Raw genomic sequence first — 27,118 nt, 5'->3', positions numbered from 1 at the left:
GTTTTTTCTTGTCTCATTTCTGTCAGGTGGAAAATACTGTTTCACGCAGACATCTTTTTATTTTTTATTTTTTTTTCTGATTTTAGGAAGCTGAACAACCCCCCAAGTCATCCGTTTCCAAACCTGCATCTATTAAGCCAGAGCTAAAGGCTTCCACCAGTCTTCCCCTAGGGAGCAACAATGGAAAAACTCTTGTAACAGAAAAAGTGAAAAAAGAAGTAGAGAAACGATCTGCTGATAAAGTAAGACTGCTTTTCTGATTTATTTATTGAGTGGTTGATTAACCTATTTTAGGAGGTTGAGTCAGTTATTCAGTAAGGTCAGCTGAGTATCATACATGTTATTTGTATTTCAAAAAATTGATTCCTCAGGGACCTAAACAGCATCAGAGAAGCTGATAATGGCTATGTAATGAGAGACTATAAATAAAAATGTACATGAGGCTCATTTTCTTTTTAACTTGTATAGCCATGCTGTTGTCAACAATTATGGAACTGAGTGGAGGAAATACTTTCATGAGCATGATGTCGATGTAATCTAAGAGCAAAAAGCCTAAAACACTTGCCCATACTTAATCACAATCCAGCTTTATTTAAGCTTGGTTCCATTGCATAGGATCTGATGAGAGAAAAAGGCAGAAATAAGATGGTTCTTTGACATCCAACAGCACCTACTCATACAAAACGTAACTACTGGCATGGAAGGCTTTATATGTTCTGTGCAAAATAGAACCTTATATGTTGCATAAGGGCTGCCATACTTGTCCAATAGGACTGGTATACAGGAGATGCTCATTGCAATTAAATAGGTAAGAGAATTTATTTATTTGGATTTATTTACTGTCTTTCTGAAGAAATTCAACTAATGTAGTGTACAGTGAAAATTGGACAGTAGATAATTGCAGCAGTAAAAACATTCAAATAACAGTGCATAGTATGTCATTGTGTGCTATTTACTACTACTACTACTACTTGACATTTCTATAGCGCTACTAGGGTTACGCAGCGCTGTACATTTTAACAAAAAAGGACAGTCCCTGCTCAAAGGAGCTTACAATCTAAAGGATGAAATGACAAGTGTTAATATAACTTACACAAGTTGGGCAGTCTAGATTTCTTGACTAGTGGTTAGGTGCCAAAGGAGACATTGAAGAGATGGGCTTTGAGCAAGGATTTGAAGATGGGCAGGGAAGGGTGCCTGGCGTATGGGCTCAGGGAGTTTATTCCAAGCATGGGGTGAGGCGAGGCAGAAAGGGCGGAGCCTGGAGTTGGCGGTGATGGAGAAGGGTACTGAAAGGAGGGATTTGTCTTGAGAGTGGAGTTACAGGTAGGAACGTAAGGGGAGATGAGGGTAGAGAGGTAAGGAGGGGCTGCAGATCGAGTGCATTTGTAGGTTAGAAGGAGAAGCTTGAACTGTATGCAGTACCTGATCGGAAGCCAGTGAAGTGATTTGAGGAGAGGGGTGATGTGAGTATATCGGTCCAGGCAGAAGATAAGACGTGCAGCAGAGTTCTGAACGGACTGAAGGGGGGATAGGTGGCAAAGTGGGAGGCCAGTGAGGAGTAGGTTGCAGTAGTCAAGGCGAGAGGTAATGAGAGAGTGGATGAGAGTTCGGGTGGTGTGCTCAGAGAGGAAGGGGCGAATTATGCTAATGTTTTAGAGGAAGAAGCGACAGATCTTGGCTATCTGCTGGATATGCGCAGAGAAGGAGAGGGAGGAGTCGAAGATGACTCCAAGGTTGCGGGCAGATGAGATGGGGACGATGAGGGTGTTGTCAACTGAGATAGAGAGTGGAGGGAGAGGAGAAGTGGGTTTGGGTGGGAAGACAATAAGCTCGATGTTGGCCATGTTCAGTTTCAGGTGGCGGTTGGACATCCAGGCAGCAATGTCGGACAAGCAGGCCGATACTTTGGCCTGGGTTTCCGCAGTGATGTTTGGTGGGGAGAGGTAAAGCTGGGTGTCATCAGCATAAAGATGATACTGGAAACCATGAGATGAGATCAGCGAGCCCAGGGAAGAGGTGTAGATTGAAAAAGAAGGGGATTGAGGAGAGAGTGAGGGGGGGGTGGGTGGGAGCGGAGGGCACTTTGAGGAGGGAGTTAAGGGTGGCGAAGAGATGACGAGGGTTAGAGCTGAGGGAATTAATCAATTGGGTGTAATAGTCCTGTTTGGCGAGGAATAGGGAGGACTGGAAGGAGTATAGCATGAACTTGTAGTGAATGAAATCAGTATGGGTGCGAGATTTCCTCCAGAGGCGTTCAGCCGATCGGGCACAGGAGCGAAGCTATCGGGTGCAAGGGGTCAGCCAGGGCTGGGGATTAGTACGCCTTGTGGGACGGGAGATGGATGGTGCAAGGGCGTCCAGGGCAGAGGAGAGAGTGGCATTGTAAGTGGAGCCTTGTCAACAGACTCGGAGGACAAGATGGAAGGGAGATCAGAGATACTAGAGGATAAGGTGGGAGGGTCGACAGCCTTGGAGATTCCTGGAAGTAGTGGTTAGTGTAGGGCGGGACTGAGGGGGAGGGTGATGAAGTGTGAAGGTGATCAGGTGATAGAGGAAGAGCTGAGGCGCAGAAATTGGAGGGTGAGCAGGTAGAGGAGAGGACGAGATCAAGATAGTGGCCAGATTGGTGAGTAGGGGTGGTGGAGCTCAGCTGGAGGTTGAAGGAGGATGTCAGAGTGAGGAACTGAGAAGCGTATGATTCGGATGGGTTATCAGGGTGTATGTTAAAATCTCCAAGAATGAGGGATGGGGATGAGGGCTCAAGAAAAACAGAGAGCCATGCATCGAAGTCAGTAAGGAAGGAGGGGAGGGACGGTATAGGACTGCAACTCTGAGTGGCATCGGGTAGAATAGACGGATGGAGTGAACTTCAAAGAATGAGAAGCAGTGAGACCGCGGTAGGAGAAGAGGTTGAAAACTGCAGGAGGGCGAAAGTAGTAACCCGACGCCGCCACTGCGGCCAACTGGGCGGGGAGAATGGGAGAAAAGATAACCTCCATGGCATAGGGCCGCGACTGAGGCAGAATCATCAGGGGAGAGCCAGGTTTCAGTTAGGGCGAGCAGTTGAAGGGAACGGGAGATGAAGAGATCATGGGTGAAGGAAAGTTTGTTGCATACAGGGCACACGAGAAGGGGAGGGAGGAGGGGAATAGAGATGAGATTGGAGACATCCCGGAAACGTTTGCATGGATAAGAGGAGGACAGGTGTGGGGGACCTGGATTGGGATTGATGTCTCTGGCAGATAGCAGGAGAAGGAGCAAAAGAGTGCGGAGGAGGGAGGGGGAGGTAGGGCGACGAAGGCGACAAAGATGGGGTGCGCTTAGGAGGAATGGGGATGGGTTAATGGCAGGAAGGAAGTGATGAAGGTTGAGAGCTAGGAGGGAGGAGGGGGATAGGAGAGATGGTGAAGGGATGGGCGGGGGTGGGTAGGGTGTTGCAGTAGTGGGCAGGACAATGTCAAAGTAATATGCAATATAGAAGGCTTTGCCTTAATAAATACATGCCACTGCTGGCAAGACCCAGTGAATTTTGCCACCTTGTCCTTTACCCACATAGAGAAGGTAAACACCTGTGTGTGATATACGGTATGTGGTAAGACATGATGGTAAGCATGACATGAAATTAACGTTTAGAATTAGTAACACCTTCCACTCAGTAATCCCAGTGTTAGTAAAATATATGGCAGGATGTTCTCCGAAGACAAACAGGCCTTTTTATTCTCTCTGGGTGACCTCATCCAACGGAGCCCAGTGTGGACGCTGACTATACGAGTACAGAAGAAAATTCTATCAGCATCCCACTGTGTTCTCTCCCTCACACTGTATTTTTTGCCTAAGAATGTTTGTGCCTTCCCCTGTGAGTTTTCTTTTTTCTTCTTCAAGTATATATTTTGTGCTTCTGTTTTTCCCTATTTTGTTAGCTTTTTCGGCTCTTCGAGTTTTTCTTTATTTTTCGGTGTGGCTGCACAATTAGGCCGCAGTCCTGTCCTCAATTTGAATACTGCCCCCCCCTCCCTCGTTCAAGATTGAGGAGTTTAATTTAGCCAAGATACTTTTTTCGATGTCACAGAAGACCCCCTAATGGCTTTTAAGAGGTGCACCAAATGTAGATGTGTGATTTCTGCCACAGACCTGCCCAATTTGGTACATCGAGTGCCTTGAGCTTAGGTCATGACCCCTCTGATTGTGATCTCTGTTTATAAATGCAGGTCAGAACTCAGCGAGTGTGACTGACTCAGCATCTTTTTGACTCCTCGAAGGCCAGACCATCAACTTTGGCTGCTCTGACTTCGGCGTCCACTGAGACTGCACTGGCATTGAGTGGGTCTCCACCTGTCTCTACACTGGGCATTGGTAGCAGGCCCTGGGACTGGTCCAGTATCGGACCCAACACACAGAAGGAACCATATGGATTCAGTGTTATCCTCATCGACACCGGAAGTTTTATGTATCTGGAAAAGCCCAAGAAGCATAAGCATCGATCTTCCTCGACGCACGGTGCCGGGAGCACTGGGGCATTGGATCCTCCGATACCTGAGAAGCACTGGGAGGAGCACTCCCCCCTCCTTAGAATAGGTACCGGTGCGCAAGTCACCGAACAGTCCGATCCCTGCCACCAGTTCGAAACCGACATCTTCTCAGATTGCCTGTATCCCAGCTCCCATGCCTTTGCTGTTGCCCGCCTTTGAGCAGTTCTGCAGCATGCTCGGGAAGGAGCTGGCGCAGTTGCTGCCCAGGTACTCTTAAGAGACTCCATCGGTGCCGGTGCCCAGTTCTTTGATACCAGTGCTTCACCGGGTGTTGACGCCAATGTCCAGGCAGGTAGTACCACCTTTTATATTCGGGGAGGAAGCTTCCTCGCAGTCTGAGGGTAGGGCTGCACCTCGAAGTTCCTCGGACCATGGACATCGTTCCACTAGGTTGAGGCCAGTACAGACTCATTCACCTGTACCTGAGTATGGTGAAGAGTTTGATTGGGACCGTTCATGGGAGTCAGATGAAGATTCACATTACTTCTTGTAGGAGGAGTCCTATGAAATTCTATCTGATCCCTCTCCTCCTCAAGAGAGACGAAAATCTCCGCCAGAGCCACTCTTTCACCAGTTTTGTGTGAGAGGTGGCTGCGGCTGTCCCATTTTTAAGTTGGAGATGGAGGAAAAGCCCAGATCAGAGATGATGTCTCCTCCCAAGGAAGGGGTCACAGTACCATTGCACCCTGTCCTTAAGGATGCACTGTTGAAGAACTAGGAGTCTTCCCTCACAGTTCAGGTATCACCCAAGAAGGTGGATATGCAGTATCGTATCCAGAAGTCTCTGAGATTCGAGAAGGCACAGTTGTCACACAACCCCATGGTGGTCGAATCCACTCTCAAATGGACCAAGAGTTCTCAGTGTCATGCATCGGCAGCCCCGGAACGAGAGACTAGGACTTCACCAGAGCCACTCTTTCACCGTTTTTGTGAGGGAGGTGGCTGTGTCTGTCCTATTTAAGTTGGCGATGGAGGAGAAGCCCAGAGCAGAAATGTTGTCTCCTCCCAAGGAAAGGGATCACAGGATCATTGCACCCTATCCTTAAGGATGCACTGTTGAAGAACTAGGACTCTCCCCTCACAGTTCAGGTAGCATCTAAGAAGAAGGTGGATATGCAGTATCTCATTCAAGTAGGCACAGTTGTCATACAACCCCATGGTGGTCAATTCTGCTCTCAAGCGGGCCAAGAGTTCTCTGTCTCATGCCTTGGCACCCCCAGAACGAGAGGCTAGGACTTTGGTTGTTTGAGAGGAAGACTTTTCAGGCCTTGATACTCATTGCCTGTATCCAATCCTACCATCTTTTTTCCTGTTGACGTTTTAGCATTTGTAAACCGTTTTGTTCTGCTACAGAGTTAAGGTGGTATATCAGGTTACAAATAAATAAATACCAGCTCTACACAAGCCTTTTACTTGGAGTCTCTAGTGAACAATACACTGACTGTGGCGGACTCTCTCTTCCCTTAAGGCACGCCACAGAGCTTCATCAGCTGACCAACAAGCAGATGGAGTGTAGGCATTTTTTGGATAGGGGCACCTATGATACTTTTAATGTCACATCCAGACTCTCTGGAATGGGTGTGGGGATGCACAGACTCTCATGGTTACATGTCTGACCTGGAACCAGCAGTTTGAGAGAGGTTGTTGGACATGCCGTGCCAAGGGTACAACTTGTTTGGAAAGTGGAGGAAGTCACTGACCTCATGAAGAAACATATAGGTACTATCCACAGACTCTCTCGGCACACTCAATCTGTATCATCTTCAACAAGAAGATTTTCGACCAGGTCGAAATGGTGTTCTGCTACTCTCAAAGGCATAGGTTTTCACCTCCCGCTCGTTCGACTCAGGCCCAGCATCCCAGGCCTCACCAGCCCCATCCTCAGAAGTCCCAGCCAGCTCCCCAGGCAAAGTAGGCATAGGCTTTTGACTGGTTCCAGCAGAGCATAGCCGCACAAAAAGTATCCATCCCGGACAACCTTCCAGTCAGAGGGAGGCTCATCTTTTACCAACACAGATGGCCCCTTGTAACCTCTGACCAGTGGGTTCTTCAAATAGTCCATCTCAGGTATTCACTGAATTGGCATCAAAGACCTCCAGATTGCCCACCAAGATCGCCTTTCATCAGTTCTCAGTCCAAGCAGAAGAAATCTCTGCCCTTCTAGCTTGAGCGGTTGAACCCATACCACCAAGGGAAGAAGAGAAGGGATTTTATTCCAGGTACTTGTGACCAAAAAAATGGGGGGATACCGGCCCATCCTAGACCTAAGGGCCCTGAACAAATTCTTAGTCAAGGAGAAGTTCAGGATACTTTCCCTGGACACCCTTCCTCTAATTCAGGAAAATGGCTATTCTCTCTGGATTTGAAGGATGCCTGTACCCTCTGTTCAATAATTCCAAGTCATGGAAGTACTCTGATTTCGAGTGGGGGTCATGCCCCTACCAGTATCTTGTTCTGCCTTTTGTTCTGGTGTCTGCACCCAGACTTTTCACCAAATGTCTGGCGGTAGTTGCAGCGTATCTATGCAGACTGGAAGTATGTGTTTCCTTACCTGGACATTTGGCTGGTCAAGAGCACATCTCAGGAAGGAGCCAAGGAGTCAATGAGGATGACTGTACAAGTGTTAAAGCTACTGGGGTGTATCATAAATTACCCCAAGTCCCACCTACAGTCCATTGATTGGAGTACATAAGAACCCTTCTAGATACAGCGCAGACTCTGGCCTTCCGTTCTCAACAAGAGCGGGTACCTTAGTAACGCTAGCCTTGCTGGTCTGCAGCAGCCAGCAGGTTTCAGCTCAGCAAATGTTGAGACTGATGGGTCACATGGCCTCCACTGTGCGTTTCACTTCCATGGCACAGCTCCACTTGAGAACAGCCCAGTGGTCCTTAGCTTCCCATTGGTCTCAAGTGACAAGGAACCTAACGGATGTCATTCACATACCACCAGAACTGACCCACACCTCGGAAGATGTTGACAACAGATGCATCCAACCTGGATTAGGGAGCTTCACACTCCAGGCCGATGGTTCGCTCAGGAGGTTCAGTTCCACGACACTCTCTTTGATTTCAGGACTAACACTCTAAAGGCTTTCAGATATCTACTCCAGAACCAAATTGTTCTCATTCAAACAGACAACCAGGTTGGATGTTCTGTGTCAACAAGCAGATTGGCACAGGATCCTACCCCTTGTGTCAGAAAGCGGTGGGCATGGTGGCAGTGGGCTGAACTTCACGATATTGGACCTGTGTGCCACTTACCTACCTGGCAAGAACAACTGCCTGGCAGACAGATTGAGCAGAATATTGCAACTGGTTGAGTGGTCTCTAAACACGGGTATAGCCCGGAAGATCTTGTGAGAATGGGGCACCCCCTCGATGGATCTTTTCGCCATTCAACTCAACAACAAAGTCTTTCAGGTCTGCTCCAAGCTCGGGTCACACAGCAGACTAGCGTCAGATGCCTTCCTCCTAAATTGGGGGGGAGGGACTTCTGTATGTGTATCCTCCCATACCTTTCACAGAGAAGACTTTGCTGAAACTTGGGCAAGATCAAGGGCACTCTGATTCTGATCGCTTCTTACTGGCTGTGGCAGATCTGGTTCCCTCTTCTTCTTCTGAAGTTGTCCTACAAGATCCGTGGAGATTGCATTGTTTTCTGACACTCACCATGCAAATCAAGGGCCCCCTTCTGCATCCTAGACTCCAATCACTAGCCCTCATGGCTTGTATGTTGAGAGCATAGAACTCGAACCCATTGGGTCGCCTGAGGGTGTCCCCCATATCTTGCTGGCTTCCAAAAAAATTCAACTAAGTGGAAGAGGTTTGCCAACTGGTGTGAGGGCAAGGCCTTAGATCCCTTCTCTTGCCCTACACAAAAACTGCTTGAGTATCTCCTATTCCTCTCTGAGTCTGGTTTGAAAACCAACTTTGTAAGGGGTCATCTCGTTGCAACTGGTGCTTACCATCACCATGTAGGATGGAAGTCCATCTCTGTACAGCCTTAGTTGTTTGCTTTATGAGAGGTTTGATGCTGACACAGGCCCCCTACCAAATCTCCTACTGTGTCATAGCATCTCAACATAGTCCTCACCCAGGCCCTGTTTTATTCTGTTCCAGGCTGCACCTACACAGCTAGTATGTCTTGCCATTTCGAGATTCAGTTGTCCTAGCTTTCTTGTTTTCAGTGAGTCTGGTAGTGAGGAATTCGTAGATATGAGAATAAGAAGGTCTGCTTGTCCTCTGAGAAAGCAAAGATACTTACCTGTAGCTGCTATTCTCCAAGAGCAGCAGGCCGATTATTCTCACCTACTCTCCCACCTCCCCTAGGAGTTGAATTTTGTTGTAGGCTTTTTGTTTTTTTCACCTGACTGGAGGATTCGCGCTCACACGTTGCGCGGGAAAGGCACCTGCATGTGTGTGGTGGGATGCTGCTAGAATTTTCTACTGTACTCAACTAATCAGCATCTGCACCAGGCTCCATCAGATGTCACCCAGATGTGAGAATAATTGGCCTGCTGTCTTCAGAGAACACTAGGTACATGTAAGTATTTCTGCTTTTCCTACATAGGGTCTTTTATAGTGAAATTTCAAAGTTCTTGAAGGTAATCAATAGAAATAAAACATGAAAAAGAAAATAAGATACCTTTTTTATTGGACATAATTTAGTACATTCCTTGATTAGTTTCCTTGGATAAATAGGTTAATTTAATTGCTTTCAGAGCAGCTAAAAAGTGCATAGAGAGTACGAAACACATGTACTTTCATTGGTACTAAAAAATGTTTGAGTGTATTTAGGTCAGGGAGTAAAGCATTGAGAATGTAATTCTATAATGGGGCACCTAGGATAAGAGGGTAAGCAGGTACCCATTTCACGGCTACCACATCTCTCTACTCAAGCCTATTCTATTAAGAAGAGTAAATGCCTACTTTTCTTTATAGGATATTAGCACGTGGCAGAAAACTTGCTTACTTTTAAAGCAAGATCATTTATAGATCTTAGCACATTCATGCACGAATGATAGAATGCTAGAATTTGTGCATGTACCTATGCACACACTCACTGGCAAAGTATGCACCTTCCAACTATAGCACGTGCTTTTCCGCTAGTTGGTACTCTGAGAGTCATTTACACATGTAAGCGGCCACTTAATGTGTGCAATTGACAAATTTGTGTGCATTCCTGCCACCTAAACCTAGGTGGTTCCTTATAGAACTACCCTCTCTGTATGTAGTATTTTGTAAAATATGTTCACAATTTTACCCCCTTACCTTAGAGCAGATGAAAGTCCATGAATACTTTCCATGTGCACACATGGCAGCAGCTAGTTTTGAAATAGGAATACACGCTTTGTTTCTCTTTGAAAAATTGTGTATGATGTACACAGTCTGAAAATGCATGCTTACATTACATATTGCCCCTTCCATGACTTAGCATGTTACGCTTGTGAGCAAGCTATTTTGTAAAAATATAAGTGTCACGTTTTGTTGACTAAAGACTTCAGATAGGGCACACTGTATCCCACCCAGCCCATCCTTACTACAGCTTGATCTGGGTGTACATTTGGGAACCAAGCACTTTTAGTTCTTTCACCCTCATTACTCACATCTTCACCTGTGTGAAGAGCAATGGGATTCTGAGAAATGTAAACCTGGCCATTTAGCACCAGTCTTGATACATTCCCTGGGATCTAGCTTAATCTCCCCTGACACAGGCCAGGTCACTTCTGAACAGGCATGTTTGATAGGTTTAAAACGTACATTTTTCAGAAATATGTGTTCTCTTCAGGTTAATCATTGTTTATTTCTAATGATTTGTAAATTCCCAGGTATGCCTGGTTTATTTTGGTAACTACTCTGAACTGTAAAAAGGTATATGTGATATACAACAGTTTTTATGTAAAAGATCCAAGAAATTCTTGCCATACCCAAGTCATCACTTGCTTTAAACATTGATTTACTATCAATATCTTATCTGGCTGAATCCCTAGAAGAAACACAATCTGAATAACATCTACTACTACTACTTATCATTTCTATAGCGCTACTAGACGTACGCAGCGCTGTACACTTGAACTTGAAGAGACAGTCCCTGCTTGACAGAGCTTACAATCTAATTAGGACAGACAAGAGAATAAGGGCTCACAATCTTGTTTGGTACCTAGGACAATGGAGGGTTCAGCGACTTGCCTAAGGTCACATGGGAACTGCAGTGGAAATTGAACCCAGGTTCTCAGCCCACTGTACTAACCGTTAGGCTACTTCTCCACTCCAAACTTCTCCATAAATCTATTTGTTTAGTGTAGTGCATATCTTGAAAGCTCACCTAACCAATGGGGTTGTCAGGATTACCTCTTAAGAGTCCCACTTCTGTGTTGCATTACACACAACATATCCAGATATTTTTTCTACTGCTTCTGACAAAATGAAAACAAATAATGATCTGACCATGGCACTAGAATAGATGTGATCTGAAGTTGATCTTCATGAGTAGAAACTCTGTACAAAAAATAAGATCTAAAATATGCTATGAGTGAGGAGTAACAGATAACTGTTTGGAGAAGGCTTGTATCTTTAAGTGTAAGTAACAACAAATGTGCATGGCTAGTACAACCTTCCCCTATATATGCATTAAAATTGACCAGTAGAAACAATTCAGAAAATTCTGTTTGAATCAGTGCAGTCATACTAAGCAGCTCTATTGACCTGGTAGTAATTAGATCACAGTTCTACTGTGCTTAGCTAAAATGTCCTTCCCTGAAATTGGCCCTTCTTTGTCCTCTCCAGCCTGCATTCCCTTCCCACCAACCCACTGCACCATAATAACCATGTCCTATGATATGTTGAATAGCAAATCCCATGAATATTCTGCTCAACACATTGTAATCGCAGCTTTCCTCATGGCGAACTCAGTGTTCCATGTGGCATTCCATAGGGCATGTTCGTTAGCTGTGATCTGCCGGGGCGGGACCCACCTTGGTGAATGTTATATACCCCCAGATTTTATATAGGTCGCCCACAGTTGGGTACAGGAATTTGCTCATGGATCTCAGATCTGTTTGCAACTTAATGAGGTAATGGGCACCAGTTGGTTGGCAAACTCCCGATTAGATATAAAAGGGTTAAATCCATATTTTGTAAAACCTGAATATCTGACTAAGGAAGCTGAAAACAATGAGAGCATCATCCCTCAATTTCCATTAATGAAAGCAAACATAATTGGAAAAGCATGATCATGCTGAGCTTTTTTGAATGGGGTTGAAGTTTTATCAGAATAGGTGAGCCAGTTGCTGTGTTTGTGTCGGCTGTCATTTTTTAGTTTCCAGATTTTCATGCACTAGGCAGAAAAAGGTATCTGTCAGCATGGAGCAATTCAGGGAGAGAGAAACAAATTAGGGTGACCTTTTGCTATTCGTCTGGGCCTCTCCACGGAGATCAGTGTTTGGTACAAGAGAGTCCTGCAGAGGATCATAAAAGAAGGAATAATTAATAATAAAAATGTCAGATTATTTTTTCCTTTTGCATTTATCTATTTTCTCCTTGCAGAGCTTGTCAGCTCTGCAATTAACAATTATATTAGTAGCAGCAGTGTGTATTAGTCCTTCAGTTAGATTTTTTTTTAACAGCTTTTTGGATAGAAGAACAGTGCTTTTAAATATAGAGAAAAACTGATGTTAGCATGAACGTATGGCAGAAGGTTATTCATACAGTGCCCAGAACTAAGTACCTTATTGTATATTCCTCCCAGGAACACAACTGTTGTCATTTCTTATGTGGTTTAGGGTTGTAGGAGGAGTAGCTTAGTGGTTAGAGCAGCAGGCTGTGAACCACCGAGGCCAGTGGTTCAAGTCCCACTGACACTTCTTGTGGTCTCGGGCAAGTCACTTAACCCTTCATTACCTCTGGTACAAACTTAAATTGCGAGTCCTCTAGGGACAGGGAAATACCTACTGTACCCAAATATAGCTTGCCTTAAACTACTAAAAAAGTATGAGCTAAATTCTAAAAAATAAAATAAAATTCTTGCTGCTAGGGTTGGGTTAGGAGAGGAGTTTGGGTCTAGACCACGAGTAAAACAACTTTGGTGTCCATGAATGAAGGCCTTTGAGGTCTCAGAACCCTCCTTATTGCCATCCCCATCAGCCTCTTACCCCTACCTCTAGAATTCTAGAACATAGTAACATAGTAGATGACGGCAGAAAAAGACCTGCACGGTCCATCCAGTCTGCCCAACAAGATAAACTCATATGTGTATACCTTACCTTGATTTGTACCTGCCTTATTCAGGGCACAGACCTTACAAGTCTGCCCAGCAGTACTTCCCGCCTCCCAACCACCAGTCCCGCCTCCCATCACCGGCTCTGGCACAGACCGTATAAGTCTGCCCTCCACTATCCTCGCCTCCCAACCACCAACCCCTCTTCCCCCCCACCTGCTCCGCCACCCAATTTCGGCTAAGCTTCTGAGGATCCATTCCTTCTGCACAGGATTCCTTTATGCGTATCCCACGCATGTTTGAATTCCGTTACCGTTTTCATCTCCACCACCTCCCGCGGGAGGGCATTCCAAGCATCCACCACCCTCTCTGTGAAAAAATACTTCCTGACATCTTTCCTGAGGCTGCCCCCCTTCAACCTCATTTCATGTCCTCTCGTTCTACCGCCTTCCCATCTCCGGAAAAGATTTGTTTGCGGATTAATACCTTTCAAATATTTGAACGTCTGAATCATATCACCCCTGTTCCTCCTTTCCTCCAGGGTATACATGTTCAGGTCAGCAAGTCTCTCTTCATACGTAGAAGTAGACATGTTATTTTCGTTTCAAGTGTTATAATCTGGAACTCAGGGGGAGATGCACAAAGTTTACCGTGCTTGCAACATGTTGCTTTAAACTGGTTGTAGCAAATCTAAAGCAAACGTTATTTAAAGCCTTATGCACAAAGGGGTTCTGTGTCCCTTTTTTACTGTTCCCCGAAGCATCTGCCTATATAACGCTATGCAAACAAGCTCGTCTGTATTAAACTGAGCATTCTGGCCAATGCACAGACATTTCTGTACACTTTTATCGTGCAAAACTTAACAGCAGATCTAGAGCTGTCATCAAGTTTTTCACGGTACCGTCCTCCTATTCAAGATAACTCCATGTTGGTCTAGAGGCCATTAGCACTAGACTAGCGCCCACATTTTCTAGTGCACAATGATCAGAGCCAGTGAATGTGTGAAACAACGAGCTCTCCAGCTCTGAATGGTAATTATATGCAAATGCATGCAAAAGAGGGTTAACCGCATGCCTCCCAATTGCACAGTGGGCAGTTGCCAAACAAGGCCTCTTGTCCCGTGGCAAACCCTACTCCAGCTTGGAGCTGGTGTTAGGGTTTGCCAAGGCATTGGGAAAAATGGGGAGGCCCCCAAAGATGTGAAGGCAGTGGACCCTAGCCCCCCCTAAATCCCCCCCAAACACAAGCCTTCACCCCTCCAAACACATAAACCCCCCCCCCCCCCACACACACACACACACACCAAAAAATACATAGAACCCAGGTGGTCCAGTGGGACCCGTTCCTGGCCTGACCTGCCCCCCCCCCCCAGGCTAGCCCTAGTAGTCTAGCAGTGGTTCCCCCCCCCCCCCCAAAAAAAAAACTCCTCTTACCTTAGAAAAGGAGGAGGGACTAGCACGTCCTCCCTTCTGTGGGTGCCGCCTCAAAATGTCGGCGCCCTACCTGGTGCATCCTGGTAGTTAAGTCCCACCCATTGCATCCCAGGATGCACCGGGCAGGGTGCCGCCATTTTGAGGTAGCACCCATAGGAGGAGGGAGGGAGTGTTAATCCGTCCTCTTTCTCTAAGGTACGAAGGGGCTGGGGGATGGGGAACACTGCTAGACCATGGCTAGCCTGGGGGGTGGGGGTGGAGGGCAGGTCAGTCCTGGCAAGAGTCCCACTGGACCACTGAAGTTCTGTGTGTTTTCAGTGGGGGGGTTTGTGTTTGGGGGTGGGGGCTGAGGTCCACCAGACCACCAGGGCTATAGTAGGTTTACTTGTCAAACCTCTTCTGCAGGAGGATTGTGCCTGGGCTCATGAGCATATGCCCAGGCACGGATGTCTCACAGAACTGGAAACAGCTCCCTAATGCTCAGCGCCAACATTGCACCTAAATTTACACTGAACATTAGGGAACTAATCTGGTAGTATTTCTCTGGCGCTGTTTGGAACAGTGCCAAAGTTTAGAGCATCTGCCTACTAGTGTCCCTGAATGTAACTTGCCTTGAGCTGCTACTACTGGGAGAAGAGGAGGGGAAGATGTGAGCAAATAAAGCATTTCTGCTTGGTTTTTGTTTCCTCACAAGGCTGAAATTGTTCCCTTGAACAGTGGCCAAAACAGTGTTAAAGGCATCCAGGTTTCACTTGCTGACCCAGAATAGCATTTCTTCATGTTGTTGCATCAGTTTGCGTAGAGTTTGCTCAGAGAATATTTCTTCACTTCAAGATCATTAGAGAACGTTCACAGAAATTATGTGTTAATATTATCATTCCAATTATTTTAATATGTTGACAAAGAGATGCACTGTATGTTTTGGCTGGGTTTTTGTTTTAATTATATTCATCCTATTGCTTCTGTAAAAATGTATGGCTTCTTATATTCTAGCCTGGTTCACTTGTATGTATGACTTTGTATAGATTTCACATTTAACTCTGGACAGCGATGCAGTCTACTGTTCAAAAGCTTGCTCTGTTTACAATGTTGTGTATCTTGGGTTCACCAAAGATGGGTTCCATTTTCCAAACTTTCGCTGCCTTCTCCTGATAGTAGCCTGTTTAGGAGCATTTGGAGAACCTCAGTAGTGATCCCGTTGGCCCCACCAGTTAAGGAGAGGGGAAAACAGAGACTAGCTTTTTTTTTTTTTAATGCATTTTTTGTTGAGCACTTATGCTTCAGGTTTGTTTTTTATATGTATATCATACTGTAAAAACCCAGTTCACTTTCAGAACAATCATGCTTCAATATATTTGCATATATTTACATGTGCAGAAATTAAATAAATACAATATACAATACAATCAGTGCTTTTAATGCCACATAAACCAGTGAATGGATCAGTGCGGCTTACAATCATTAAAAAAAAAAAAAAGCAGGTATTTTTCCTGTGAAATTACAATTATACTAAATTAAAGCTAGCACTTAGAAACTTATGAAAAAGCCAGGTTTTGAGTTGTTTTCTAAACAACAAATTACTAGATTGATGACAAACAATTAAAGGAAGCATATTCTACCATTTAGTTATTTGATAAGAAGGGGCCAGTTCCAATTCAGATTTTAGATCACTTTATAAGTGGAAGGAAATTGAAACATCTGATAATGTCTGGAATCTGCCACATAATTATCATTCGTGAAAAAAAATTAATGAGAGCATTTCATAAAGAGTTAAATAAGCCAAACAACGTTTAAAAATGGAGTTGGCCTCCATTGGCAACCAATGGAAAGTATGCAGCAATGGAGTTGCACTTTTGACTCTGTACTACAGATCAGCCTTGCTGCAGTGTTTTGCAGTGTCTGCAGCTTACGACAAAGGGCTGCACTACATCCAACATAGATATCATTGCAGTAGTCCAAATGACCATCAGTTTTTTTTGGTTTTTTTTGGCTTTTGTATAATTAGATGAAAATAGACCTCAGTGAAGCAGGTGAGCCTCAGAAGAAGCCCAGGCTAGAGAAGCAAGAAGCTCGCTCTTCTCCGGTCACTGTACAGACCAGCAAGGACCTGGCCATGCCAGATCTATCCAGTTTTGATGAGACCAGCGCTGAGGATTTTGCTATGGAGATGGGCTTGGCTTGTGTAGTTTGCCGGTAAGTATTTTGTGCCAGTTCAAATTTACAGAAAACAGCAAATGATTGGAATGTTAAGATCTAGTAAATGCAGGAGGATATGTTCATATTTCCTTGGTACAATAATAATAAAATGGAAGAAAGCTTGTGTGACAGGAGATTTTAATGGTGTCAGGAATAACAAATGGGGCATGACCATCTTTATATAAAAACCAGAAATCTAACATTTTGCTTCACTTATTTTATAGAAATCATAATTTATCCGCTATAGAGCAGTGCAAGAAGTATAATAATAATAATGTTCAGAAGAAATGGATCCTCAGGAGCTTAGCCGAGATTGGATAACAGAGCCGGTAGTGGGAGGCGGGGCTGGTGGTTGGGAGGCGGGGATAGTGCTGGGCAGACTTATACGGTCTGTGCCAGAGCCGATGGTGGGAGGCGGGGATAGTGCTGGGCAGACTTGTACGGTCTGTGCCCTGAAAAAGACAGGTGCAAATCAAGGTAAGGTATACACAAAAAGTGGCACATTTCTTGGGCAGACTGGATGGACCATGCAGGTCTTTTTCTGCCGTCATCTACTATGTTACTATGTTAATAATCATTTTATCTACCTTGGAAGGATGGGTGTTTGAGTTCACTTTGTTAGAATTTCATTCTGTCAGTCTTAGGGTTAAAAACATCAGTGTAGATTGCCTGCTTTCTTTGGGGAGGGAAAGGGAAGGAAACAAGAATAAGGAAGTCACATTGGCAGCAGAGTGAGCTGGACCAATTCAACATTAACATCCCAACAATTAGGGGAGCATTAACTCCCTCCCCCCAATAACACCCTAAACTATGCCTATGGTTAGTAACATTCTAAACAATGACAAAGACCAAATGGTTAAGTAGATGTTTCATCCAGGCAAAGTGTGATTGCAGATACACTTGCTCATTATGTAGAATCATATGAATGGTCCTTAGATCAACAGATGGTGGGTAATATTCTGTCACTGAGGAATTCTGGTAATGGATCTCTTTCCATTGAACGAGCCTTCCACAGACACTTCCAGTTCATCCATCCATTTTGTTAAGTACAGTGATGTAGAAAGTCCATCTCCCCCCCCCCCCCCCTCCGCTTTCCCCGATTATTTTATATATATTTATTTATTTAGTATTTACCACCTTTTTAAAGGAGTTCACTCAAGGCAGTATACAGCAAGAATAAGTCAAACAAGCAATAGACAATTCAGCAGTAAAAATATTTAAACAGTACAAAGTATGGAATAGTATACTGCGTTACTATGTCAACACAATACGTAATAAGACATTTTCATAGACAGCCTAGAGTATAAGCAAAGATGGAACATATAAATAGATATTTAATTTGGTCAATTGGTTGAGTAACTAAGGGGACGTTTGATGTTTTCACAGCAGTAATATGGGTATTTGGTAAGTTTGTTCCTTCAATAAATGAAGTGATAATTTTTAAAACTGTTCTATGTGTTACTTAGGGTCCCTTTGTCTAATACTGCATTCTATTTATAGATTAAAACCATTCAGTGTGACACATGTCAATAGTGTAGCCAGTAGTCCATTTAAGATGGGCTCAGAGGTGGACCAAGGGGGCCACATATTTCCCCCCCTACACACACATACACCACCTCCCACATTAAACCATGCCTTTTCTGGTGGACCAAGCTTTGCCAGCTGAAGAGATCTTCTGAGTGAGTCCCTGCATGTGTAGCCAGAGCAGTGCTCAAATCGGCGGCACTCCCGTGCATGCTCAGTTCAGAGTCGCTGAACTGAGCATGCACGAGAGTGCCAGCATTGGCAGCATGTGTGCCAGCGGCTGACTTAAGTGCTGCTCAGACAACATGGGTAGGGACTCGCATAGGAGACTTCTTATGCTGGCAGGGCATGAGCATCCCTGCCAGCCATTAAAGTAGATTGGACTTGAGCCTAAAGTGGCCACACCTCTTCTACTCTCCTCCGCTCTCTTTTACTCCTTCTCTTACTCTCAGCCGGTGACATCAATCCCAATCCTGGCCCCCCTCACCAACTATTATCCCAACTCCACAGATCTCACTGCGACCTCTCTAACCTCATCTCTATTTCTCTACTCCCCTCCTCTTTGCCCTTCTCTTGCGCCCTATGGAATGCCCGCTCTATCTGTAACAAACTCGCCTATATCCAGGACCTCTTTATCTCGCGTCACCTCCATCTGCTCGCCATAACAGAAACCTGGCTCTGCCCTGATGACTCTGCTTCAGTCGCAGCCCTGTGCCATGGCGGTTATCTATTTTCACATACTCCTCGCCCTGCTGGTAGTGGGGGCGGTGTTGGACTACTTCTCTCTCCCTCCTCCAGATTTCAACCCCTTCTTCCACCTCAATCTCACTGTTTTTCCTCCTTTGAAGTCCACTCTATCCGCCTTTTCTCTCCTCTGCCTCTTCGAATAGCGGTCATTTATCGTCCCCCTGATAAGTCCCTTTCATCCTTTTTCAGTGACTTTGACGCCTGGCTTGCCTTCTTCCATGATCCTTCCTCCCCCTCTCTCATCCTTGGTGACTTTAATATTCCTGCTAATGATCCTTCCAACTCTTATATTTCCAAGTTACTCGCTTTAACGTCCTCCTTTAATCTCCAACTATGCTCCACCTTCCCCACTCATCAAAATGGTCACTGTCTTGATCTCATCTTCTCCTCCAACTGTTCACCCTCTAGTTTCCTTGCCTCTGATCTTCCCTCCTCTGATCACCATCTTATAACTTTCACACTTAAATCTCCTCCCTCCCAGTCCCGTCCTATCTTATCTAATTTATCTAGGAATCTTCACGATATTGACCCTTCATCTCTATCCTTCCATGTTTCAAACCTCCTCTCTACTGTGGCACCATCCACGTCTGTCAACGAGGCTGTTTCTTCTTACAACAATACTCTATCCTCTGCCTTAGACACTCTTGCACCTTTTATGACCCGCCCTGTAAGGCGTACAAAACCCCAACCTTGGCTGACTTCTAATATCCGCTACCTACGTTCCTGTACCCGCTCCGCCGAACGCCTCTGGTAGAAATCTCGGGCCCTTGCTGATTTCTTACACTTTAAGTTCATGCTGACCTCCTTCCAATCTGCTCTTTTATGTGCCAAACAGGATTATTATATCCAACTGACCAACTCTTTTGGCTCTAATCCTCGACTTCTCTTCACCACATTGAACTCTCTCCTCAAGGTGCCCCCTCCCCCAACTCCCCCTTCATTATCTCCTCAGACCCTTGCTGAATTCTTTCACAACAAGGTTCAAAAGATAAACCTTGCTTTCTCTACCTCATCACCTCTCCCTCCACTAGTCCGTTCCCCTCTCTCTCCTTCCCCTCATTCCCTTTCCTCCTTTCCTGAAGTTACTATTGAGGAAACTACACTTCTCCTTTCTTCCTCAAAATGTACCACCTGTTCCTCTGATCCCATTCCCACCCACCTTCTTAATGCCATCTCTCCTGCTCTTATTCCTTTTATCTGTCACATTCTCAACCTCTCACTTTCCACTGTGACTGTCCCTGCTACCTTTAAACATGCTGTGGTCACACCTCTCCTTAAGAAGCCTTCACTCGACCCTACTTGTCCCTCTAATTACCGACCCATCTCCCTCCTTCCTTTTCTCTCCAAATTACTTGAGCGTGCTGTTCACCGCCGCTGCCTTGATTTTCTCTCCTCACATGCTATTCTTGACCCACTACAATCTGGTTTTCGCCCTCTCCACTCAACCGAAACTGCGCTTACTAAAGTCTCCAATGACCTATTACTGGCTAAATCCAGAGGTCAATATTCCATCCTCATTCTTCTTGATCTTTCCACTGCTTTTGACACTGTTGATCACAGCATACTTCTCGGTACCCTGTCCTCACTTGGATTCCAGGGCTCTGTCCTTTCCTGGTTCTCTTCCTACCTCTCCCTCCGCACCTTTAGTGTTCACTCTGGTGGATCCTCTTCTACTTCTATCCCTCTGCCTGTCGGCGTACCTCAGGGTTCTGTTCTTGGTCCCCTCCTCTTTTCTATCTACACTTCTTCCCTTGGTTCATTAATCTCATCCCATGGCTTTTCCTACCATCTCTATGCTGATGACTCCCAAATCTACCTTTCTACCCCTGATATCTCACCTTGCATCCAAACCAAAGTTTCAGCATGCTTGTCTGACATTGCTGTCTGGATGTCTCAACACCACCTGAAATTAAATATGACCAAAACCGAGCTTCTCATTTCCCCCCCCAAACCCACCTCCCCGCTCCCTCCGTTTTCTATTTCTGTTGATGGCTCTCTCATTCTCCCTGTCTCCTCAGCTCGAAACCTTGGGGTCATCTTTGACTCTTCTCTCTCCTTCTCTGCTCATATCCAGCAGATTGCCAAGACCTGTCGTTTCTTTCTTTACAACATCCGTAAAATCCGCCCCTTTCTTTCCGAGCACTCTACCAAAACCCTCATCCACACCCTTGTCACCTCTCGTTTATACTACTGCAATTTGCTTCTTGCTGGCCTCTCACTTAGTCACCTCTCCCCTCTCCAGTCGGTTCAAAACTCTGCTGCCCGTCTCATTTTCCGCCAGGGTCGCTTTACTCATACTACCCCTCTCCTCAAGATCCTTCACTGGCTCCCTGTCCGTTTTCGCATCCTGTTCAAACTTCTTCTACTAACCTATAAATGTACTCACTCTGCTGCTCCCCAGTATCTCTCCACACTCGTCCTTCCCTACACCCCTTCCCGTGCACTCCGCTCCATGGATAAATCCTTCTTATCTGTTCCTTTCTCCACTACTGCCAACTCCAGACTTCGCGCCTTCTGTCTTGCTGCACCCTATGCCTGGAATAAACTTCCTGAGCCCCTACGTCTTGCCCCATCCTTGGCCACCTTTAAATCTAGACTGAAAGCCCACCTCTTTAACATTGCTTTTGACTCGTAACCACTTGTAACCACTCGCCTCCACCTACCCTCCTCTCTTCCTTCCTGTCCACATTAATTGATTTGATTTGCTTACTTTATTTATTTTTTGTCTATTAGATTGTAAGCTCTTTGAGCAGGGACTGTCTTTCTTCTATGTTTGTGCAGCGCTGCGTACGCCTTGTAGCGCTATAGAAATGCTAAATAGTAGTAGTAATAGTAGTAGTAGTAGGTGGATCCCAGGGCCCCCATAACACGCTACTTATGCCCCTGATATGTGTAATAATAGGGGAAATCAGGAGGGGGGGGAAAAAAACTTTCACATCACTGTATCCATAACTAGAGCAAGGTAAGATCAGACCACAGCAATTCTCATAGTCCCATCCTGGTTTCCATCTCTGTACCAGTTGTCAGTTGAAATGTCAATCCAACTACTGTCCTTTTCTAGTTTTAATAACTCCTGGAGTTATTCACCAAAACATCAGTACCCTGGTGCTGACAATATGGATGTTGAGCATTCATTAATAACTTCTCTCCTCTGCTGTCTGAAGAAATGGAAAATATATTGATAGACAAAAAATGATAGTGCTAGAGAATGGCAACAAAGCTATAGAAGAACCTTCACAAAACAGTGGTTCAACCTCAAATAGCACAAAAACAATTGTACTGTGTTTTCAGTAATTACATGGAGTAGCAGCGGACAGACTGGATGGTTGTTTTCAGTCCTAATCTGCTGTTATTTACTATGGGGTCGATGCAGAAAGCTTCCCAAGGGTTTAACTCAGTTTTACCATGAGATACAATGCAGAAAGGGTTTCAACGAGTGTTAACTCTTGTGGTAAGGGATTCCATTCTTGCGTGCAAATGCAGTGAATTTGCTATCCCGCAGCATAATTAAAAAAAAAAATCCGGGGCAGTGTAGAAAGGTTGGTTGAGAGGTGTGGGTATCTACCGGCACCCTTTCTCCCCTCAAACTCCACCCTACCCCGGATGCCTGCATTGCCTTCACTGGTGGTCTAGCTGTTCCCCCGAACATCATCATCCCTGGTAGTCTAGTAGCTAACCCCCTCCCTGGACCCAAACCCCCAAGTTAAATCCCTGGTGTCAAGTGGCACCTCCTAACCCCTCCTGAAGTTCACCCCACTGTACCTTTGAGAGGCAGGAGCGAAGCCCACTCGCTCCTGCCTCCAGTGCTACCATCTGGGAAATGCTGGTGCCCTGCCCTGTGTGATGCATCCTGGGGATTCACTGGGTAGGGCCTATTGCCATATAAGGGAATTTTCCCTTATATGGCAGTAGGACCCACACTGTGCATCCCCAGGATGCATCAGGCAGGGCACTGGCATTTTCATTGGAGGCAGGAGCGAGTTGGCATTGCTCCTGCCTCTCTTCAAAGGTATAGTGGGGTGGACTTGGGGAGGGGTTGAGAGGTGCCACTGGACACCTGGGATTTAATTATTTTAAATTGGGCATGGGGTGGACCACCATATGGCCAGACACATTTTCTAATTAGACTAGATTTCTAAGGACTTTTTTTTTTTTTTTTTTTTTTAAATTGTGGGTGTGCAGGTTCGGGGCGCGGGCACTAGACTACCAGGGATGGTGGTCGAGAGGGATGGGAGGGGGCATTTGACAAGTGTCGCCCATTCTGTCAGTGCGTGAGCCAATTGCAGCAATAATTTGCATGCTCATTGATTATTGCATCCTGTGGCAGTTTTTTTGCAGGAACCCCACGTGCAGTCAGCAGCTCTAACCAGTGGCGTAGCCAAGGGTGGGCCTGGGTGGGCACAGGCCCCCACCTACTTTGGGCTCAGGCCCACCCAGTAGCAGCACAAGCATGATGTGGCTGGCAGGGATCCCCAAGCCCCACCAGCTGAGAACTCCCAACAACTGTCCCTCTTGCATACCTTGTAAATAGCAGATCTTCGCCTGCAGCGAGAAGCGACTGATGCGTACTGTTCACATCAGCCCCACAGCCTTCCCTCTGATGTATTCCTGCCTGTGTGGAAATAGGAAGTTGCATCAGAGGGAAGGCTGTGGGGCCAACATGAACAATGAAAATCTGCTACTTAAAAGGGAGGGGGGTGTTTGAGAGACCATATGGCATGCAGGCAAGAGAGGGAGAGACCAAATCACTTGTGGGTCAGATTTCTTCTGCCCACCCATCTTGGGCCCAGGCCCACCCAAAATTGGGTGTCTGGCTACACCCCTGGCTCTAAGACACTGCTTTCTGCATCGGCCTCTCTGTTAGCTGCCAGGAAACAATCCACTAGAACAGGGGTGGGTAACCACGGTCCTCGAGGGCCACAATCCAGTTGTTTTCAAGATATCCACATGGGCTTCGTTAGAAGCCCATGTGGCCCACCCATTATCTGTTCTACAGATTAACACAGCTAATCCTATGCAAAGTTTGAACTTAGTGAAACTTTTGTTGACTCATCTGCCTCATTTTTGTTTATGGAAGATCTTATATACAATGAAGTTCCCTTAAGATAAAGGAATGGTATATCTTTGGAATAGGGGTTCCTCGTGTGCATATTTGTTTTTATCTTTATGTGTGCATGAATATGTGTATGTACATGCATTTTTAATTATTTTTGGTTTTGAAGCCTAACTTAATGTTTTTCAGGCAAATGACAGTCTTTTCAGGGAATCAGTTAGTGGAGTGCCAGGAATGTCACAATCTCTACCACCAAGACTGCCATAAGCCCCAGGTGACAGATAAAGATGTGAACGACCCACGTTTGGTTTGGTATTGTGCCCGCTGTACCAGACAAATGAAAAGAATGGTAAGAACTGACTTTTTTGATTTTTAAACTGTGAGTGACGGATTTTAAACATTCATATTCCATCTTTTCCCTCTACTTCAGAGTACAGAGTAGATCATATATTAATGATCTCAAGCAACATATTTGTCGCACGAGGACCATCTCTGCTGAAGTGGGAGTGTTTTCCTCTCTGTTGCATTTCAGCTTTCAATATTTTAGTTCTATCGTCACAAAACCTTTTCAGTTTGGGTGTTTTTGAGAAGAGAGCATTTGGCTTTGCACTTGAATGTAGAAGCCGAATAATTCTTCCTGCCTTTGGTATCCCAGACAAAGATGACTACAGTGTAAAGAGGTTTAGCTTTACCCCATCCTCTGTTTAAAAAAAAAAAAAAAAATTAGTGGCAACATGAACAGGTACAATGTGTTTTATTCTCAGAGAATCATAAAAGTGCATACAACAAAGTGCATCAAAAAGCGCTACAACAAAGCACATTACAAATCGGAACAGAATGCACAAAGGCAAAATGCAAACTGAACAAACTCGTCCCCATCTTTCTAGATGCCAAAAACAAACATCTACTCCCCCCCCCCCCCTCCGATTCATAGTTTCTTAATTTTGTCCCCTCCCCTCCCCCCCTTCTACCACACGAGCACTCAAAGAAGCAAGTCTCCCGCAGCAGTCTCTGATACATATAAAGAAACATATCTGCTCCAAATATCTCGATACTGACGGTGCCCCACTGAAACTGAAAACTTAAGAGAAGTAAGCAGCCAGCTTTCCATTTTCCACATAAAACCATGCCAGGCAGCTATTGAGGGGGGAGCCGGGTCAGCCCAGGACTGTAAAATGCACTTTTTGATAAGGAAGGTCACTAATAACACAAACTTACACTGTGCCTCCCCAAGGCCCTTCTGTGACAAGTGTGCCGCACTACCGAGTAAGACCAGCCAAATGCACAACACAAAGTATCTTCAATGACTCTCAGTGCACCGACCCAGAACGCAGACAACGCCGGACACTCCATAAAGGTATGCAGGAAGGTTCCAATGCTTGCCTTGCATTTAACACACAAATCACTCTCCCACAACCCCGTGGCCTTCCCCCTATGCTTAGTAATGTGCACTCTATGTAGGACCTGGAACTGAATATCTTGCAGTGCCGCATTAGGCGTCACTTTATTGACACATTCAAATACAGCCCCCAGCTGAGCCTCTGAAACACATTCCACCACATCCTGGCTCCACTCTCCCGCTAATTTTTCCAAATAACAGGCCTTACTGGAATCCCGAATAAACTTGGTACCACTGGGAAAGCCCGTTTGACTTGGATGGCAGGTTTAGAAAAAAAACAAGTCCACATGTTGGAAAGCCACAGCGCTGTTCAAGGGTCAGAATACAGTCCCGCAACTGAAGATACGTGAAAAAGTGAGGATTCGGGGCACTCCAAGCACGCCGGATTTGATCAAAAGATGGGAAGTCCTTGCCCCCCCCCCCCCCAACTGCCTCAGATGCCTCAAGTAGCGACATCCACTCTCAGCCCAGCACTTGAACACGGGGGAACCATAGCCAGCAGGAAAGTTGGGATTACCTACCAAGGTAGAAAAAGGGCTACCTCCAGCTCGAGCCCGCCACCACTCCCACGTCCGCCTCAGAGCACCCAAATAAGGGTTTCCCTGCAAAACTGCCAAACCCTGTAACTGTTGAAGACCGAGCACTGCAAAAGGATGGTAAGCTGGAGCGAAGAAATGAACTCCCAAATGGATCTCATGCACCCAACGCAGAAGCGCCGAAACATTATACATCCTCAGATCAGGAAGCCGAACCCCCCCCCCCCCCCCCCCCCCAGCTGGGCCCTGCCAAAAGTTAACTTAGTGAAGGATATCCTAGGCCTCTTAGCATGCCAAATAAAGGTGCTGATAATGCTTCAAAATAGACGATCCTCTTGTCCACGTACCCAGAATGGGAGCATTTGTAAAGCAGGGGCGTAGCCACGGGTGGGCCTGGGTGGGCCCAGGCCCACCCACTTTCCCTCCAGGCCCACCCATCCATGATCCGACATCTCCACCTTCGTTCCGGGGCGCTGAAATCTGAAGCAGCACTGCGCTCAGCTCGCCTGGCTCGACGCTGGTCATAGTCGCGCCGCTGTGCGTCCGATCAGCTGATCTGTCTGAGTCCTCCAGGGCAGTCCTGCCCAATGCGCAGATCTGCCAAGTCTCCCGCTTTGGCGGGTCATCTCCCGGTCTCCCGCTGAACTCCACTGATGCAGCTGCGGCCGCCGCTTCTCTCCTGAGCAGCAGCAGGAACAAAAACAGGCGCTTCGCCGAGCCACCACTTCAGTTCAGCCGGCATAAGAAGAAAAACAAGCGCGGGGCCGCCCACAGCAGCCTTCAGTCATGCACTGTCGGCTCTGCCTGTCCTCTGCTCCCGGAACGGGAAATTGATGTCAGCGGGGGCAGAGGATGGGAGAGCTGAAAGCGCATGACTGAAGGCTGCTGCAGGCGGCCCCGCGCTTGTTTTTCTTCTTGTGTTGACGACGACGCTGCTGCTGTTCCTGCTTCAGAGGGCCAGAGTGAGAGAGGAAACGTGGCTGGTAGGGGAAGGGTGTCTGAGAGAGCAGAGGGGAGAGAAAAAAAGAAGAGGATGCTGGAGAGTACAGAGAGAGCGAGAGATTAGGAGAGAGGGGACATGGAAAAGAGCAGGGGAGAGCCAGAGAGAGAGAGAAATGGGGAGAGAACATGGAGAAGAGCAGGGGAGAGAAAGAGGGGAGAGCCATGTGGGAGATGGGGAGAGAAGGAACATGGAAAAGAGCAGGGGAGAGCCAGAGAAAAAGGGGACATGGAAAAGAGCAGGGGAGAGCCAGAGAAAGATGGGGAGAGAAAGAGGGGACATGGAAAAGAGCAGGGGAGAGACAGGCTGCGGGGAGAAGGAAGGGGAACAAGGGGGATACCCTGACTGGTCAGATGGAGAGACAAAGAGGAGAAATGCTGGATGAAAGGAGGGTGAAAGAGGAAAAATGCTAGAAGGAGGGGCAAAAAGAGGGAAGATGCTAGATGGAAGAGGGGTACAGAGAGAGAGATGAGTAGAAAGATGG

The 27,118-nt window shown here is 46.1% G+C and overlaps 1 protein-coding gene across 1 annotated transcript in view; it reads left to right on the top strand.

Annotated features, from left to right (window-relative positions):
- Window positions 1-27,118, top strand: part of INTS12 (integrator complex subunit 12) — a 61,420-nt gene that overhangs the window by 14,295 nt on the left and 20,007 nt on the right. The window contains exons 3-5 of the mRNA XM_030190765.1: window positions 87-242; window positions 16,185-16,372; window positions 23,889-24,048. Of these exons, the coding sequence (XP_030046625.1) occupies window positions 87-242; window positions 16,185-16,372; window positions 23,889-24,048 (504 nt within the window). The remainder of the gene's footprint in view (window positions 1-86; window positions 243-16,184; window positions 16,373-23,888; window positions 24,049-27,118) is intronic.

This window comes from Microcaecilia unicolor, chromosome 2 (genome assembly GCF_901765095.1).
Source record: "Microcaecilia unicolor chromosome 2, aMicUni1.1, whole genome shotgun sequence".
NCBI lineage: Eukaryota > Metazoa > Chordata > Amphibia > Gymnophiona > Siphonopidae > Microcaecilia > Microcaecilia unicolor.
This window is presented reverse-complemented; position numbering and strand designations above follow the sequence as displayed.